Source organism: Centroberyx affinis, unplaced genomic scaffold, assembly GCF_046629955.1.
Source record: "Centroberyx affinis isolate AG114_WGS23_722 - 3 ecotype Tasmania unplaced genomic scaffold, CSIRO-AGI_Caff_v1 ptg003003l_1, whole genome shotgun sequence".
NCBI classification, from domain to species: Eukaryota; Metazoa; Chordata; class Actinopteri; order Beryciformes; family Berycidae; genus Centroberyx; species Centroberyx affinis.
The window spans coordinates 24524-42550 of NW_027281106.1; the positions used below are offsets into that span (position 1 = coordinate 24524).

At 40.6% G+C, this 18027-nt stretch overlaps 2 protein-coding genes across 2 annotated transcripts; one reads left to right on the plus strand and one right to left on the minus strand.

The window, feature by feature from the left end:
- Positions 1-2831: 2831 nt before the first annotated feature.
- Positions 2832-14973, plus strand: LOC139659060 (interferon-induced GTP-binding protein Mx3-like). Its single transcript, XM_071537275.1, has 15 exons — positions 2832-2962; positions 7531-7621; positions 8552-8754; positions 9151-9252; positions 9578-9640; positions 9771-9925; positions 10109-10247; positions 10527-10725; positions 11767-11845; positions 12065-12187; positions 12342-12483; positions 12784-12942; positions 13044-13120; positions 13211-13453; positions 14131-14973. Exons 2-15 carry the CDS (start codon positions 7545-7547, stop codon positions 14353-14355), a joined length of 1986 nt encoding a protein of 661 aa, XP_071393376.1. The 5' UTR covers positions 2832-2962; positions 7531-7544; the 3' UTR covers positions 14356-14973.
- Positions 14974-15168: 195 nt separating this feature from the next.
- On the minus strand, positions 15169-17819 carry LOC139659054 (uncharacterized). The gene is made up of 3 exons (XM_071537269.1): positions 17636-17819; positions 16495-16899; positions 15169-16289 (listed from the first exon to the last, which is right to left on the minus strand). The coding sequence occupies exons 1-3, from the start codon at positions 17817-17819 to the stop codon at positions 15397-15399; spliced, it is 1482 nt and encodes a 493-aa protein (XP_071393370.1). The 3' UTR covers positions 15169-15396.
- Between the last annotated feature and the right edge of the window lie 208 nt (positions 17820-18027).

Consider the following 18027-nt stretch of genomic DNA (forward strand, 5'->3'; position numbering starts at 1 on the left):
CTTGGACTCTAGTTTCTGGCAGGCAGCTGTCAGAGTACAGGCTTTATAAACACAGTGAACATACCTTGCACTTTATTTCAAATAGTTTAAAAGTTTAAACTTTCTATCACCTGGATGTTTTGAAAATGAACCTACACAGATTTATTTCAAATAAAATTTTTGTTAACATCCTAATCAGTGGTATTTTTTTGCCGTCATGTAATTTTGTATTACATGTATATTACATGGCATACACTGGTGTATGACATTGCTTTTTTTTTTTACAAATAAGTTTCAACTACTAGTAGTTTTTTGTTTTGTGTTTTTTAAAGTAACTTCAGTGAAGTAACTGGTAGCTTATAAAACTAGATTTCAAAGTAGCTTCCCCAAGTCATTTTTTAAAATAAACTTTGGTCCAAGCTCAGTGTATTTTATTTGACTTGATCTTTGTGTGTGCATGGATGTGTGCTCATGTGTACATGTGTTCACGCGTGTATTTCTGCAGATGCCTGCCATACATATCTGGATGTGTAGGCCTACTTACCAAGAGGCTATAAAGTTTGCTGATGAATGGCTGTTGCCGAGCGATTTGTGTTTTGTGCCTCCTTTTCCTGTAAAGATGAGCGGGTCAACATCGAAGCCAAATCCAACCAGCAGAAAGCGCTATGTTTAATTAACTTAATAATTCAGGCAGGTAAGGTTGCTCTTAGAACAGGGTCATGCAGTATAGACCCTAGAATGTCTAGAATAAAATGTGTTGATTTGCATAAAGCATTGCTCAGGTTTCTTCAATTTCTTTTGTTACTTTTTTTTCTTCTTTTTTTTGATAAAGGTCTGATGTGTCCAGACTGAAACTATCCTCCATCAAAAGATACAGTGTGGAATTTAAATCCATCACAGCAACAACAGCTAAAAGTCTAATTTCCAGGTTGAATGATACCAAACAGGTACTGAACAGCCCATTCTTCCCACTATTCCCCTCCCTCTATCTCTGCTCTCTCTCGCTCTTCTGTTCTCATCTGTCCAGTAGCCCTGGATGGTGCCAGGGAGTTAGAGAGAGCTGCAGCTACTGTGGCCTTGGTTTTCAACAGCTGCTCAGAACCAGACAGCCGAGTCAGCAGAGCAGAGGGTCAGGGACATGCTGCTCACACAGTTTCAGGCTTTCATCAAGGTAAAGAAGCCCTCCCTGCTTGTGGTTGGACCATTAAAAGTGTGTGGGTTCACAGGTTCACAACCTCTCAAGGAGGTCTGTATATTGCCTGCAACCAGTGCACGTGTGTGTGCGTGTGTGTGTGTGTGTGTGTCTATTGGTCAGTGTGTCTGAGCATGTCTCTTTGCTCCGATGGGTCTTGGTCATTAAGAGGAGCAGCAATGCACATCAGCTGATCGGGGCTTTGCTCTGGGGTCGCTTCTGTCACACGAGTGGAGCTTCACTGCCTCTGCATAGACTGTTAGCGCTCTTCATCGCCGCACAGACAAACAGATATACTGACATACACATAGACATACACACATATCTACACCATATTTGTACTGCCACATACAGTAAGCTATACACGCACATGCACAACGACAAGTAATTGACCCTAACTCTCAATTCATTTGATGGGATCAATTTATTTATCAGTTTGTAACATGGTTATTATCTATTTATTTATTTATTTATTATAGGATTCAGTACAAGGAGATCTTTGGGGACCTAGAGGGAGAAGAAGAGAGGAAGATGGCTTTGGAGGACTTCCTTCTCTGCGTCATTAACAGATGTGTCACCTCTGACCTGGTGCCAGACATCCAGGGCAGGCAGCTACATTCCCTGGGAGCACACTGTTCATCTGATTATTAAAAGCACTTTATTTTTTTAGACAAGGGATCTATAGTGTCTTTTGTGCTTTAGAATTTTACTAAATAACTGCTACTGGTAATACGAGAACTGATTAACAATAGAGTATGCCTCAGAAATGTCATGGTTGCTCATGCCAGATTAGTGTGCAAATTCCTCTATATTCCCTCAACTCATTAACTTGAGTGGGCAAAGCGATGCATCCTTGGTAACTGTGTTTTTGGTGGGACTGGGTAATACTAAATTAGTCATTGATTCGGTTAATATTAATATTCGGTTTAATATTTTCATTTGACACACACAGGAAGTGATGCTTTCAATGTTTTTGTTTGGAATGACTAGAAGGAGAAAGAAAAGAAACTGAAACTTCATCAACAAAAAATTCAAGAAAAAAAGCATCACTGTACTACACGAAATGAAAGTTAAACTGCTCCACTAAGTTTCGGTTTCTGCTCATCCTCGGTTTCCTTGAATGCCAGTGACACCTACTGGTATGACAGGGCCATCTTGTGGTTATAGTGCATCTATGTGTGTGCTTACATAAGTTTGGGCAAGACAACATCTGAAAGTTTTTTGGTAATCATGGGGAAAGGGAGACTCCCTTTTTATTTAGACTTGGGGGTTTAAAGTGATAAGGATGTATTGCCCAGGCTGCCACAGAATACTGGGCAGGAGATCAAATTTTGTTGGATTAGTAGTCTGTGAATAGGGATCAAGTGGCAGAAACATCTCCCCTTCAATATGAAAAAATTAATATTCAGTCATTATCTACTCACCCCTTCACTTTAAAACAAATTAAAATAGTAAAACAGTATTACAGTTTTAGGCTTGATATCAGTTCAGATTTTGCTAGATTTAGATTTAGATTCCTAGATTTAGATTAGATTTGGATTTTGTTTCCTCATAGCAAACTGTTATCTTTCACACAAAAGGCATCACCAAACCAAAACGACCCTCAACGAAATGAAAGTTAAACTGCTCCACTAAGTTTCGGTTTCCGCCATTTATCATCCTCGGTTTCCTTAAATGCCAGTCAGTGTCTGTACAACTCGGACATTAAGTTAGACCTCCTATAATACTACCGTATACCTCAGCGTTTTTGGAATCCCCATCATCCGACTTTTACCAATAATCCACATAAAGGTAGGCCTAAATTACCAGTGATGACAAATGGCTTTATTCCTGTAGCGTTAATATTGTTTTATGGGTTGTCTGTGGTAGACTATAGTCCATTGTATTCTGTGGTTTTGGACCAATAACAACAAGTAAAGTGTGCTGTGATGTTTGTGCATCCTTCTAAAATTTATCATATGATTACTTTAGGCTAGTTCTTCATGGCAAAAGATTATAGGGTAAACCTATATTTTGGTTGTATAGGCAGGAATGCAAAGTTGTCACCTTTATGGAAGCCCGTTTCCGCCACAAAAAATCTAGCTCATTTTTTTTTTTTTTTTTTAATCATGAAGTGAGATTTTTGTTATCAATATTATGACTTAGCATCTCATGATTATTAGGCCTCCTTAGTATCTCATAATGTTGAAATACCCTTAATTATGACTTAGTAACTCATAATGTTGAGATAAGCTACTATCTCAGAATTATGACATAGTATCTCATAATTATGAGATAGTAGGCTATCTCATAAGACTTAGTATCTCATACGTATGAGATAGCCGACTTAGTCATAATGAGAAAAAATCTCACCTGATAAAAAAAAATAAAAATGTGGTGGCGGAAACGGGCTTCCATACCTTTCGCCTCACAGTTTTGATCCCGAAATGGGTCATTTGTGCAGATTCGAGGAGAAAATAGTTTGGGGGGGTGATAGGTGGTCCCCTTGTTCGAATGCGGAAATAAACAAGCCTGCCGCCGCCACACTGATCCGTCAGAAAACGGACAGGAATATCAACGCTATTTTAAAAAAAAAAAACGCCTCTGATTTGCGGTGACGAATCCATCCGTCCAGAAAAAGTTCAACTGGGTTGAACTTTCTGTCGGTCAAAACGGACGGATATCTGACGGAGACGGACGGTCATCAGCGCTGCCCGGACAACGGACAGCTCTCATTGAAAATAAATTGAAATGAACGGAGACGGACAGAGACAACGGATCAGTGTGGCCGCGGCCTAACCCTATGGTCTGCTTGTTCTTCAACCAACTTCAACGCTACTAGGGTGATTTGATATACCTGGATGGGTGCGGCAGCTGACTGATTGGCTGCAAGGAATCCGTCAGAGCCAGGTGCGTGACTGTTAATAAACCCTTTTCACAGCAGCCATTTTGATGTCACAGCAGGGTATGTCACAGCAACAATATAGTAACAGTAATGATGGTTCCATTCCATTTAGGTTATTAATTACACCTGTGTTTACTGTGACACATCAAAATGGCTGCTGTGAAGAGGGTCCATTGGAGTAGCCTGCAGCACAGTTTGCATAAGGGAAGATTTTAAGTCTCAAGTTGCAAACAGGTTCTACCTTGGCAGTCACATCAGTGGTAATTATATAATATATAATATATAATATCCCCGAAACTCATTTCGGGGATATTATGGATTCACCCCAACCGCCGCCGCGTCCGCAGCAGTGTCCACCGCAGATCCTTCATGTGAACGCGATAACTTCAACAGTTTTTGTAAGAATCTTTTAAAATTTGGTATGGACATCAATGACCCCTAGAGGAAGAAATGTATTGATTTTTGATGTGTTTATGATTATAATCGGCCTGATGGTGGCGCTATAATTACAGGTCAAAAATAAAAAGTGTTGGAGCCATTATGCCTTTCTTTGGAGTATTCTCTTTATTCTTTATTCTACTATTGAGATTTGTTGCTATTTTGGATTGTTTACATATACTAATGTTACATGTGTATCCTTTAGTCCAGAGTACCCCACCTTGCTTTAGTCCTGAGAATTGCATGGGGAGGGGAGGGGCTATGTTCAGGTGTAAAGGGCTGTATCTCCCACACGTTTGTCCGATTTACATGAAACTTGGTACACATGTTCACCTAACCCCACTCTACAAATTTGCCATAACGACCCTCAAGGTCCACCTGGAAATTTTTTTAGATATTTTTAATTATTTGAAAAACACATTTTTAACATCTCCTCCTACACGTTTGACTAATTACCACCAAAATCGGTCAGTAGCATCTATGGTCCTACGCTCTTTAAATTTTGTTAATAGATTGTTGGTATCTACTGTAGTTTTGAAGATATTAACTCTTAAAGTTGTGAAGGAGGCGTGGCCTATAAGCTAAATTGTTTTAACTTTGTGATAGATGGTCCAATCATCATGAAACTTGGAGAACATGTTCAGATATAATGAATTAACATGTGTGCAAAGCCATTCAAATATTGACCAATAGGGGGCGCCACAAAGGCCAGAAAACTATCTCCTAATCCAATAGGTGAAATTGCACGAAATTCGCTACACATGCTCTAGGACCATGTCCTAGTCAAAATCTGAAGTTTGGTGTGATTAGTGAAAGTAGGCGTGGCTATGACATTTTGGCTTATAACTCAAACAGAATTTCACCAATCGCTATGAAACTTGGCAATCATGTTTCAACCTTTATGTGGAACATGTACACCAATTTCAATACAGATCCGACCAGATTTTGCCCCACAGCAGCATTTTGAGTGTACAGCTAAACACAGTAAAGCCAATACGAAGTTGGATATTAACACCTTTTAACTTGCTATTACATTGTTCATTATCAGAACTTGATAGCTTGGGGCCTGATGGCTCAACAGCCTAAAATGACAAAACTGACAGTAATCTTAATGCAAACTTCCACATTTCAGCTCTGGCTGCTGTACTGGCATGAACCCATGCAGCCATCGCCGCTAGCGGCTATATTTATTTAGTCGTTAAATTTATTATTGAGTGTTAAAAAAATAGTTAAGGTACATACCCTTTGTTATTGGGGAATGAACTGAATGGCTTTTTATTACATTTGACTTAATGGGGCCTTCGAGGATTGGGGAATTTCGGGGATATACCCTTGCTGTCCCCCCGACAGCATCCTAGTTTATTTGCTGTACTTGTTGATGCTTTGGGTGTTTTCATAGTAAATTATGATTGATTGTGTCAACTTTAAAAAATATTTTCGGGAAGTGACTGGAAATTATATATTATAATATAGGCCTCAACCACTGCTGTGAAGGGAAGCAAACTGTTAACTTTAGTAGAATTTAACAGTAAACAACCAGCAATATCTCTTAGCAGCTAGGTAGTTGATGAGTTGGCATGCTTATATTTATTTATTGTTACCTGACAAAATAAACTAGTGAAGTTATGTAGGCTAATTACCTTCACAGCAGTGGTTGAAGACTGGTACATGAAAAATTATATAATGTGGAAGTGATATTTTTTCTAATGGACTCTTTTTAACTGTTCATCCTTTGAAACAAAATTACCCTTCAAATGATTTTGTAATGACATCATAGGTCCAATGATTCAAATGTAAACAAAAGGAGAGCCCCATCAACAGAAACCCAAAACACAACATTTGAAATAATTTTTCTGTTTTCAAATTGTACAACAGAGTTTGAGATCAAAGCACCAGCTGTATGCAACAGCTGCAGGAGTTGTTTTTTTTTTTAATGTATTTTGAATAAGTAAAAGTTTGTAGACATTTATGTAAAATTTGCTTGTAATTTGAGTTGTAATGGTTTTAAATAGTTTATAAAAATTGTATTTTCCATTTAGAAGTCAGTCTCTTAACAAAACCTTTAGGGTATACCCACAAATAAAATGGTTGAAGATTGATCTTTCAGTTCAAAATGCTTCTAAATGCAAATTTTTCCAATTTTCCTCATGGGGGACCATGACCCAGACCCCTGTTTGCATCCCTGATTAGGGTAACCTTAAATGGGCAACAAATAATGGTTATGGACCTCTGTGGTGATCAGCAGTTTGTGCTGTGGGGCAGTAAAAGTCTTAATTAGTCAAAGGAATTATTTAAAGGAATAGTTCACCCAAAAATGAAAATTCTGTCATTATCTACTCACCCTAATGCCAGCTGAAACACAGGTGAAGTTTGTTTGTCCATTTAACACACAGGGAGGTTGCCAGCACAACTTCGTAGCAGCCTTCTCCAAAACAACTGAAGTCATTGGGGACCTCTTTAGTGTTCCAAAAAGGGCAGAAAATGACCATAAAATTGCTCCATACAGCTTGTGCAGCATAATCCTTCTGAAGGCAAACAAACACATGGTGACTGGAAAAGATCTATATTTATTTACAGCATTATTTAGGGCAGATCTTCACTACAGCTGTTGTTGAAAATGTTCATGCTTGCGTAGACCTGAGCAGTGTAAACATGGAAATGGGGAGGATTGCAAGTTGTCGTCAAGCAGAGCATGGACACGGCAGGTCTGGGAGCGCACAAGTGTGAACATTTTTAAAAAGTAGATGGATGATGACAGAATGTTCATTTATTTTTCTTTTGTTCTATAAATGTATTTTATTTTAGGCATTTTCCGAGTACTTAGTAAATTGTATCTACTGTGATAGGTATCGGTACGTTTAATAAATATAAGTTACAGCCATTATTTAAACCTGGCAATTAAATCACATATTCTGCAATTATTTCTTGTAGACTGTCAATGAATCAATGTAGCTAGCTTGATGCTGCTGCTATGACTTTCTTAGCCCAGTAGCCCAGATTCTCTCGTTTGCTAACATTATTTTTTCATTTTACATAGTGAGTGGCTGCAAGATGTCCTCAAAAGCAAGAATGGTGAAAGAAGAAGAGAAAGTAAAGCAGAAGGCAGCGAGAGGGACTCAAGACAACAGGTGAGAGGCAGACTGGGGTGTCAGACGGTGGCAGGGCAAGCTAATTTAACTTCATATTTATCATGCAAGGAAAAAAATTAATTTAGTGACTTTATCATAAAAACTATCCAATGAAGATTGTTACATAAGATAATAGAGGATTAATCACTAATATAAGTTTTTTTATTTTATTTAAAGGTCCCATATCGTGTAAAATTTGATTATAAAGGAGTTGGATGTGCTATCTAAACATTGTGAAAGTATCAAATCGCACAGTTACCATCTAAATCCACACAATAAAATCCATATTAGAAAACCGAGCCTCTAAACGAGCCATTTGGACTTCCGTAACTTTGTGGCGTCACAAAGGTTCACTCATCATTTTTTTAAGAAATAATAGGCTAACAAAGTTTTTATTTCAAAGCAGTTGAGTTGTTGTCATGTTTATTACTGGAGAGTTTTCCCTGCCTCTCGCTCTGTGGTGTCTTACGTTTCACTCTTGAAACAGTTAGCCAATCAGAACAGAGGGGTCGTTAATATTAATGAGCCTTAAAGACACAGCAACCAAAACAGCCTGTTCTTGGCAAGGCTCAGAGAGATGCTGGAAAATGAACGTGTAAAAATTGATTGAGCGTGTTTTTGGTACATGACACCACACAAACAGCTTTGAATGGACCTCAAGACATAAAACAAAACACTGGAAAGTGTAGAATATGGGACCTTTAATATTTAGCACAGGCAGACAGAAATGCAGAGAGATGAGGGGGAGAAGAGATGGAAAGGGAGGTGATGGAAGCAAATGCAACAGATGAGTAAAGGGATATAACAACACCGCATTGCTGCACTCCTAAAAAACACAGATTATTCCACAGACTGTTTTACACTGCACGTCCCTGATTATAATGTCATATTGATCTGGAATTAAGCTAAATTTGATGTCTTTCTCGCCAGAAGACAATCTAGCATGGATAACACCCTGAACCAACATTATGAGGAGAAGGTGCGCCCCTGCATCGACCTCATTGACTCCCTGCGGTCCCTGGGTGTAGAGAAGGACCTGGCGCTGCCTGCTATCGCCGTGATCGGGGACCAAAGCTCGGGGAAGAGCTCTGTGCTGGAGGCGCTGTCAGGAGTGGCTTTGCCAAGAGGAAACGGTGGGAGCTCCTACACCTGCAGCAGTAGACAAACAACTAGGATTTGTTTCTTCATTTTGGAGTGAATCCGTCTATGTATATTGACTAGATGGCCTACTCCTGTGTACGTATTGTCTCCCTTAATGAAATTGGCGGAGGGACTATGAATCTCTTGGTCTGTTCCGGCACTTTCAAAATTACCCTGAATGGCCTTAGGGGAGCGCTACATCAGTTTTTTTTATTTGTCTGTAAGTCACGCACAATATTTCGGAAGCCATTGATTGGATTGTGAGGAATCTTCAGGGAATGATGTCATTGCTCTGTTCTGGCATTTTCAGAATTACACTGATTGACCTTAAAGGGGTGTGATTCTGCCATACCTCGACTCAATTTAATACTCCTATCTTCCTCATACAGGTATTGTGACAAGATGTCCTCTGGAGTTGAAGATGAAAAGAAAAAGGAAAGGAGAGGATTGGGAAGGGACTATAAGCTATCCTGTAAAGAACGGACCTACAGGTTGGTAAAATTTTATTCCATGAACTGAAAGAGGGTTATGACATTGTCCCAAAGAAATTGTTGCACCCAGATGTGTTCCACTGAGGGAAGAGATTAGGCCTCCGCAGTGTCCTCAAGGAAAGATTAAAAATGTATTCATGTGACTATGATGTTTTCTAACTCAGTGATAAAGCCATAAAGACCTAACTGGATCGATAAAGATGTATTGTATTAATGTTCCTTGAACTGATTGGTTGAAGTGGTTGAGCAAAATTTCTCATTTGTGCCAATGTGAACCATCAGGTTAAACATTTTAACATCTAATATGAAATACTTTTTCCCCTAGGGTGTCTTCTCTACGAAGCATACATTGAGGATCCTGCACATGTGGGACAGTTCATTGAGCAAGGTTACTCTTGCTGGTTTGAGTATACATAAGAGCCAAAGGGTGTACAACAAAATTTTATAGTTTCAAATCCATGGAGGCTGTACTTGACAACTTGCGGTAGTAGTGTTCTTATATTTTTGTTCACCTCTAGCCCAGAATGAAATGGCCGGGGTCGGGGTGGGGATCAGTGATGAACTCATCAGTCTGGAGATTGCCTCTCCTGATGTCCCAGACCTGACACTCATCGACCTACCTGGCATTGCCAGGGTGGCGGTCAAGGGACAACCAGAGAACATTGGGGATCAGGTACGCTTGTGCAGTTCCTCTTACCGGAGCCCAACTTTCCCCAGTAGGCTATTAATCACATACTGGAGGGTGTGAAATGCATCATTAGGGTTGTTTTGGTGATGTATTGCCAGTTTTTGTGGTTAGAGCAGACTGAAGCCAAATATGACAAAATGTGTACCAAATGTGAATTGATATTTTCAGATTAAGAGACTGATCCAGAAGTTCATCAATAAACAAGAAACCATCAGCTTGGTGGTTGTCCCATGCAATGTTGACATCGCCACCACAGAGGCTTTGAAGATGGCACAGGAGGTGGATCCTGATGGAGAGAGGACTTTGGGTGCTGTATATTTCTATAGCATGTCTATTGTTTGTTGCATGATGTTGATTTTGTTGGGTTAGCAGTTTCTGAGATGTCAGCCAAAGGGGATCCAAATAAATAAATGACTAGAATGTAACTCTATGATGGACTGCCGACCTGTCCAGGGTGTTTCCCTGCCCTCTGACGAGAGTATGCTGGGATAGGCTCCAGGCCCCGTGACCCTGAAAAGAAATTACCGGGTAAAGAATGAATGAATGCAACATGAATGCAACATAAATGCTCTCACGATATGTATAGGCATCCTGACCAAGCCTGACCTGGTTGACAAAGGCACAGAGGACACAGTGGTCAAGACTCTTCATAATGAAGTCATCCCACTGAAGAAGGGCTACATGATCGTCAAGTGCAGGGGCCAGCAGGAGATTGTGGATCGAGTCTCACTGAGTGAGGCCACAGAGAGAGAGATGGCCTTCTTTGAAGGACATGCACACTTCAGGTCCGACTCAGATTTTTGTGTGGTCAAGAGTGCTTGTTATTTTCAAGGATAAATTCGGCAATTTTGGACCTATATATAATTTGTCTCCTACATACCTGTAGTACTTGGACCCTTCAGACAATATTGGCTCCTGAGTCAGCTGTCGGTTGAAATGGGGAGCTCCTGTTTCAAGGTCTCTTGCTGCTAACCAAAATGGGGTTTGTCAAAATATCTCCAAAAAAGACAGTCTGCAAAAACCGATATCGCGACCAACCAACGTATTTCTATCCACAGCCCAGGAAGCAGCAGCACAGCACCATTTCTGCTCAGTGGATTGTCTTCTACCAACTCTCCATGTGCAGTTGTTTACAATCTGACCTGACTGTCCGCAAAACTAGATCACACCGCCAGTAACGCTTTTTCACCCCACAGCAGTCTGTGCTGCAGCATTGATTAGTGAAAGTGTGCGTAATGGCAGAATTGTGTCATGAAACCAGAGCAAATTTCAATTCATGTACTTTGCAACTTTTCTCAACTTCTCTCAACCCCCCTGTGGAGCCTACAAATAGCTTGTTTGGAGATATTATGACCCCCATTTAGATCCATTGTTAGCAGCAAGAGGCAACGGGAGCCCACCGTTGCAACCAACAGCTGACTCAGGAGCCGATAATCTTTGTGGGTCCAAGTACTACAGGAATGTAAGAGACAAATAATATATATGTCCAAAGTCGCCAAACTTATCCTTTAAAGCTTTTTACTTGTGTGTAGTTAATGGTCAACATTGTTAGGTGCCTTGTAACTTAATTATTATTGGGTGCAAATGTAGATAAGCACAGCAGGTGCTCTCAGGCGTTGAGAGTATTGTGAACTGATTGTTTTAAGGGCGTTTGAAAGCTTCATAATGAAACTGAATTATAGCTCAGGTTTACCACTGCTTTAGTCTTCTCACAGATACAACTAAAGTACAAGTGGTTTATGGTAGACTTAGTCATTGCCATGTTGGTCATTTGCTGGGTAGTAAGGCATAGTGCTCAGTGGTTTGCTATTTCTCCATTCTTGCAGCACACTGTATGATGATGGTCAAGCCTCCATTCCCAAACTGGCTGAAAAACTAACCCTTGAGCTGGTGAACCACATCGAGGTGATTTTTTTAATTATTTTTTTTTATGTCCCTTGAATCAAAATTAAATACAGTGACCTCTGTTGCACATAGAACTTTCCAGAATTGTTGTCATCTTTGTTAAAAATCAACTAATAAGGCCAGGTTAAATAATTTAAAGATGCAGTGTGTATGATTTTCTCCACATATTTAGAATCTCACTGTGAAATTACTTGATTTCCACCTCTTTCCTATGCGCAGAAATCCTTGCCTCGACTGGAGGAACAGATTGAGAAGAAACTCATAGAAATACAAAACGATTTATCTAAATCTGGCACTGGACCCCCATCTGACACATCAGGGAGAGACTTCTTCCTCATTGATGTGAGTCTGGCATGCTGTTTATTGTCATTTCAGTAACTTACAATACACCTCATCACAATGTGGCTGATGAGATTTGAGCTACTAAGGCCTAACAATAGTCCGAACATTTATTTTCCTTTGCCCCCATCTTTTGTCTGAACCTGCTATGTTTTAGAAAGTGACAGCATTTACTCTGGACGCCATCAGCCTCACCACAGGGGATGAAGTAAAATGTGGAGACAGGCTCAACATCTTTTCTGTGCTCAGAGAGGAGTTTGGGAAATGGAAGAACCTCCTAGACCATTCTGGAGAAACCTGTAAGTCATAATGTGTTTGCATTGTGAACTTGGTCATTTCATCATTTTTTTTGTCTTTGCTGTGGCATCCATACCCCCAAACCACACCCCATTATGTAAATATAAATGTTTCTGGGTTAGGGTTACTGTTACTCACTGTGAAAAATTGCACTTTCACTTTCAAAACTGAATCATGCTAACTTGCAATTTAGTCATTTTAAGTTTAGGCATTGTTCCTAGTTACTGTATTGACCACTACTGTCCCAGTCCTGACCTACCTTATCTCTATTTTACTTGAATAAATGCAATTTAATATTACAGTCAACAAGAAGATTGAAAAAGAAGTGGCTGATTATGAGAAAAGGTATCGTGGAAGAGAACTGCCAGGGTTCATCAACTACAAGACCTTTGAGCGGATGGTGAAGGATCAGCTCAGACTTCTTGAAGAGCCCGCTGTCAAGAAACTCAAGGACATATCAGGTATGTTAAAATGATAGCAGGCCGTCTGAATTAGGATAGTCCTTCAGAGTATTTTAACCATGTATTTTTGACTTTGTCACTGTTTTGTACATGTTGTCTAGATCTTGTGAGGAAAGGGTTCACTGAAGTGGCCCAGTGCAGCTTTGTTGGATTTCCTAACCTCATCAAAACGGCCAAGGTAACATTTTCAGCGTCAGTTACCACTATAGATGTACCATTTGACTGAACATTAGCTAATATCATTTCATGACTGATACTTGTTCTGCAGGCAAAGATCGAGACCATCCGAAAGGAAAAGGAGATTACAGCAGAGTCCATGCTGAGGACCCAGTTCAAGATGGAGCTGATTGTTTACACTCAAGACAGCACATACAGCAACAATTTAAAGAAGAGGAAGAGGAAAGATGAGCAGCTTCCCACCAACGGTTTTCACATAGTAAACACGGTGAGCTGTAAAGACAATGAGGCCACCCTGAGGGAGATGATGCAGCACCTCAAATCCTATTACCAAGTAAGTGTCATTTTGCATGTTCTACCCAAAGTTAAAGTCATTTATATAACATTGGATGTGTGACATTTCAGTATTTGTGCCTCACTGCATGTAATAGAAACTGTACATTTTATACATAAAGGTAACCAAGAGGTTTAATTTTATGAATTTTAAGAATTAAAATGTTACTCTTATGGTTTAGGATGGTCCAATCAAAATTTGTCAATATGGACAACTCCCTCTCTCTAAAACCAGAGAACTAATAATTCAACCTCCACAGAGGATGAAGTTAATTACAGAGGATGATGTTAATTACATCACAGGCTCGACTCTTAGGGCTTGATCATGAAAATATACGAATTCTTAAATTTAGTGGTATGTATGTTTTTACTGATATTTTTAGACCACCTTGCTTCATATGATGCACCTGGGATTACAGTGTGTCTATTGTGGGGATGATAGGACTATGGAAGTCCTGTTGAAAGATAGATCTGACATTTTAAACTCAAGAAATTCATCCAAGTGTGGAACAGAGATCTATCAACAATCTATCATGCTATCCACTGAAATTTGAGTAGCTACCTCTTCACTCTTTCCACAAATGATTTTCCATCTACCACGTGAAAACTGCTCTGGTTTGAATGGAATAAAGAAACGTCACTGACTGCTATGAATGAAATCCCTCCCCCCAACTTCAGATTGCTAGTCAGCGTCTGGCTGACCAGATCCCTCTGGTGATCCGCTACCTGATGCTGCAGGAGTCTGCCAAGCAGCTGCAGAGGGAGATGCTACAGATGCTACAGGACAAGGGGAAGGTGGACTCCCTGCTTTATGAGGAGTCCGGTATCAACAGCAAGAGAATCAATCTTCAGAATCGCCTGGAGCGCCTGAGACAGGCACAGAGTTTGTTGGTCAGGTTTTAGTCTGGCCAGCTAAGCTTAGCAGTGCAGATTTTCAAGACCAAATGTCTAATAGATTACTGAATTGCCATATTTCTTTACTTTTCATCTTTGAAGTTTTCATATTTTTGTTATAACCCAGTAATCTATTTTGTTTAAAAGAAAAACAGAGTAACTAGTTACATTGATTGAAGCTTTAGTATAGCACAAAGCTTTATCACCGAGTGTAGCACTTTTTTTTGTGAATACTTTACTGTGAAAATTTTATTCTGGTGTATTTCATTCAGTTATGATTGTTTTACTGGCATTTATTTGCATCCAATTTTCTTCTCCTTTGATGTGCGTGTATAATTGATACGTGCTTTTTATTTGTAACTGGGTATGTATCAAGTGACTGCTGCTCGCTCAGTCTGTCAGCTTATATGTTAACTGTCATCGTGAAGAGTGGCTGTTTGATTTACTATCTTTTATGTGGCTTGTGACCATTTCCTCACACAGCACACCACTGAAGATGACCTGGAGCCAATATGCTGGGTGCTGCTCTGTTCTACATAATGTTTTACTATAGTCCTGTTGACATTGTAGCAATAATATGAAGCTGTTCATTTGTCATCACTTGTGGGAAAAATAAATAAAAGTATAAAAGTAACTATACCCAATGCAGTTTAATGAATAGTGGCTAGCTTATGTGATATGTGTGCCATGACAAAGTGACAAAATTACATCACAAAACTGTTCAAATTCTCTCATACAATATTTCAATGTTTACAGTTTACAGGGGTGCATCGCAACATCTTAAAGTGCCATTTCCCCCTTGCAAAGACTTGCATCAATTACAAACTTCATAATTCATATAGTGGTTCATATTTGTCATTTCTCCTTATGTGATGATAAAAAGTGTAAATAATTCCAATTAATTGGGAAATCTTTGACTGTGCAGTCTCCTGGACAAAATAAATATCCAGGGCCATGGATAAAATTGTATTTTAGCATTGCAATAAGTGTATTAATACAGTCTGATGAGCCACGTTATACAGTAGGTCACTGTCGTGTCACATTGACACATCATAATGGTTCAGTGTAATCCATTTTCTCCTCTGTGTGTGTTTTTAAATGTGTGTTTAAGTTGCTCTTCCTTCTGAAGCTTTTCCCACATGCCATGCACTGGTGTGGTCTTTCCCCCGTGTGCGTCACCCTGTGAGTCTCCATGTCTCCTTTCCGATTGAAGCGCCGGCCACAGTCGCTGCACTGGTATGGTCTTTCCCCCGTGTGGGTCCTCATATGCAAAGTCAAAGCTCCGCTCTGCCTGAAGTTCATACCGCATTCCTTACACTGGAATGGCTTCTCTCCTGTGTGGATTCTCACGTGGTCCCTTAAATGGCTCGACTCTTTGAAACGTTTCCTGCAGATGGGGCATGTGTGGCGTCTTTCCCTGGTGAGATCATTCACGTCTCCTTCCGCTCCGATGCCTTCTCTTCCTTCGGTGCACAAGTTTGAGTTTTGCCTTTTCGTTGTCCTTGTTCCTTTTGGTGTGAATGCCTGTAGCCATTCTCCATTCTCCACACCCTCCGCGTTCTCGCCGTATTCACAGTGAGCCGCAGCGTAGTCTGGATTCACAGAGTAGATGGGCCGAGAGGCTCGGGTCGCCCCTGATAGTTCGTAGCCCTCTCCATCGGCGTCTCTTGTCATTTCCTCTGTTATGTAAAATGTTCTGTACCTGAGAGTCGGGTCTTGGCCAGGGCTTGAAGAATGAGGCTCGTCATACACGCTCGTCTCTGACTGAAGGGGGAGTTTGCAGTCATTGTCCGACTCCTCCTCTGGTCCAGACGACGTAAACTTTTCCTCTTTGATCTGTGGGGGATCAGGGTCCTCCTGGTCCTGACTGGGGCTCCAGTCTCGTTCACCATATTGCTGCTCTGGAGATCTGTCCTCCTCACGATGAGTGACCTCCAGGGGACCTACAAGGAAAAAGATGTGAAAATAAACCCAATTTTGCAAATACATCTCAGCTGTCTGACTTTCCAAAGGACAAAAGGATATGAGGTTCAGATAGCATCCACACCATCTATGCCCTCTTTCTTTTTAGTCAATTGTTTTCATTTAATGTCCATTCCCAATGTGTAAGAAAAAAAAACAGTGCTTTGTTTTGCTCTGATGGCTCACCTTGCAGGGTTTCTCGCTGAACTCCAGAACACTCTGGATTTACTCCGCAGGGGGTCTCAGCCCTCCTGGTGGAAGGAGATGTTACAAACCCGTCACCGTCAGGCTCCGCTTTGATATCTTCTGTTGTGCTGATGGCACTGTGCTCGACAGTTAATATTCGGTAGAGGTGCAAGGGCGGAGGGGAGTCCTGATGGCACTCTCTTTTCACAAAGGGGGAACACGTGACGGCATCGGACTTCTGCCTCGAGGACGACCCGTGCTGATCGGCCCTGGGGTCGTGTTCCTCTTTAATATGAAGGGTGTTGGGGTGCTCCTGGCTCACATTAGGGCCCCACTCCTCCTCACTGTGGTGCTGCCCAGGGGGAAGCTCCTCATCACAGCCAGGAGTTATGACCTGATGATGTGCTGAAAGGAATGAGAGAAATTAAAGCGGCCCTACTGTAGAAATTGTAGAAACTGTAGAAACTTTTTTTTCCAAATTTTCCTCTACTTGAGTACATTATGATTAAAGATATTTCATGTAGACTATGTTAAAATTTGATTTTGTTTGAGGGGTTGAATTTAAAGTTATTGCAACATCAAAAAAGTTTCAGTTTCAGGCTAACTCCAATCAACTGGAATCAAATCTGGATTTCGTCTTAAGCCCCCTCACTAAAATAAACAAAAACAAACAAATTCTTCAAATCAGACAAGTTTACAGAATTTGAACTCATACCCTCCCTACCCCCCACCCCCAAAAGCCTCCACTCCGTAAGTTTAGGCTACATCATTTAAATTAGAGGAGCTGGTATTGCCTGTCATGGTCCAGTAGGCTATTGTGACTGTTCTGCCTATGAGGATTTGGTCTTAAAAAATAATTCATTCATAATAGGCAACCCTTTTAACTAAACATTTATTTGCAAAACAGCATGAGGAACTTTATTCTTGTTCAGAGCCACAATATATTTGATAACAACATAATAAAAACTGAATAAAATGGGACCTCATGTTGAGTGCAAAACCCAATTTTGGTTATTGCCTACACAAAACTCAAATGAATGAAAACCCTCACAGTAGATGATAATGCTTCCTTTGCAAATTGCACAATAGCATTGACTGATGGCTGAGATTATCACTGAGTGAATTCATTTATTCCACACACCTGCCCTGTGCAATTTGACTTCAGGCCAGAGCACCAGTGTCCGCAGATGGTCTATCTCCTCCTTGGACCGGCTGATTTCTCCCTGATACTCTATCAGTGTTTTCTCCACCGCCCCGAAAATCTCTACCGCCGCCGCTGTCAGCCGCTCGGAAATAAAGGCGTTCAGAAACTGCAGTGTAGCCATTTCTACACTAAATGTATTCTGACAGACCCCGGTGGTGAACACAATTTCATCTCGGGATGTGACTTCCTTGTTCTGTGCCTTTCTGCTGTGTTTTTAAATGCGTTGAGAGCGTTCAGTCAGGCTGCTGTCGGCACCTGCTGGCCAGGAGCTTTCTCCTCCTGCTCTGCCTTCATGTGCTGTCGGAAATTACGGCTTGACCTCACATACA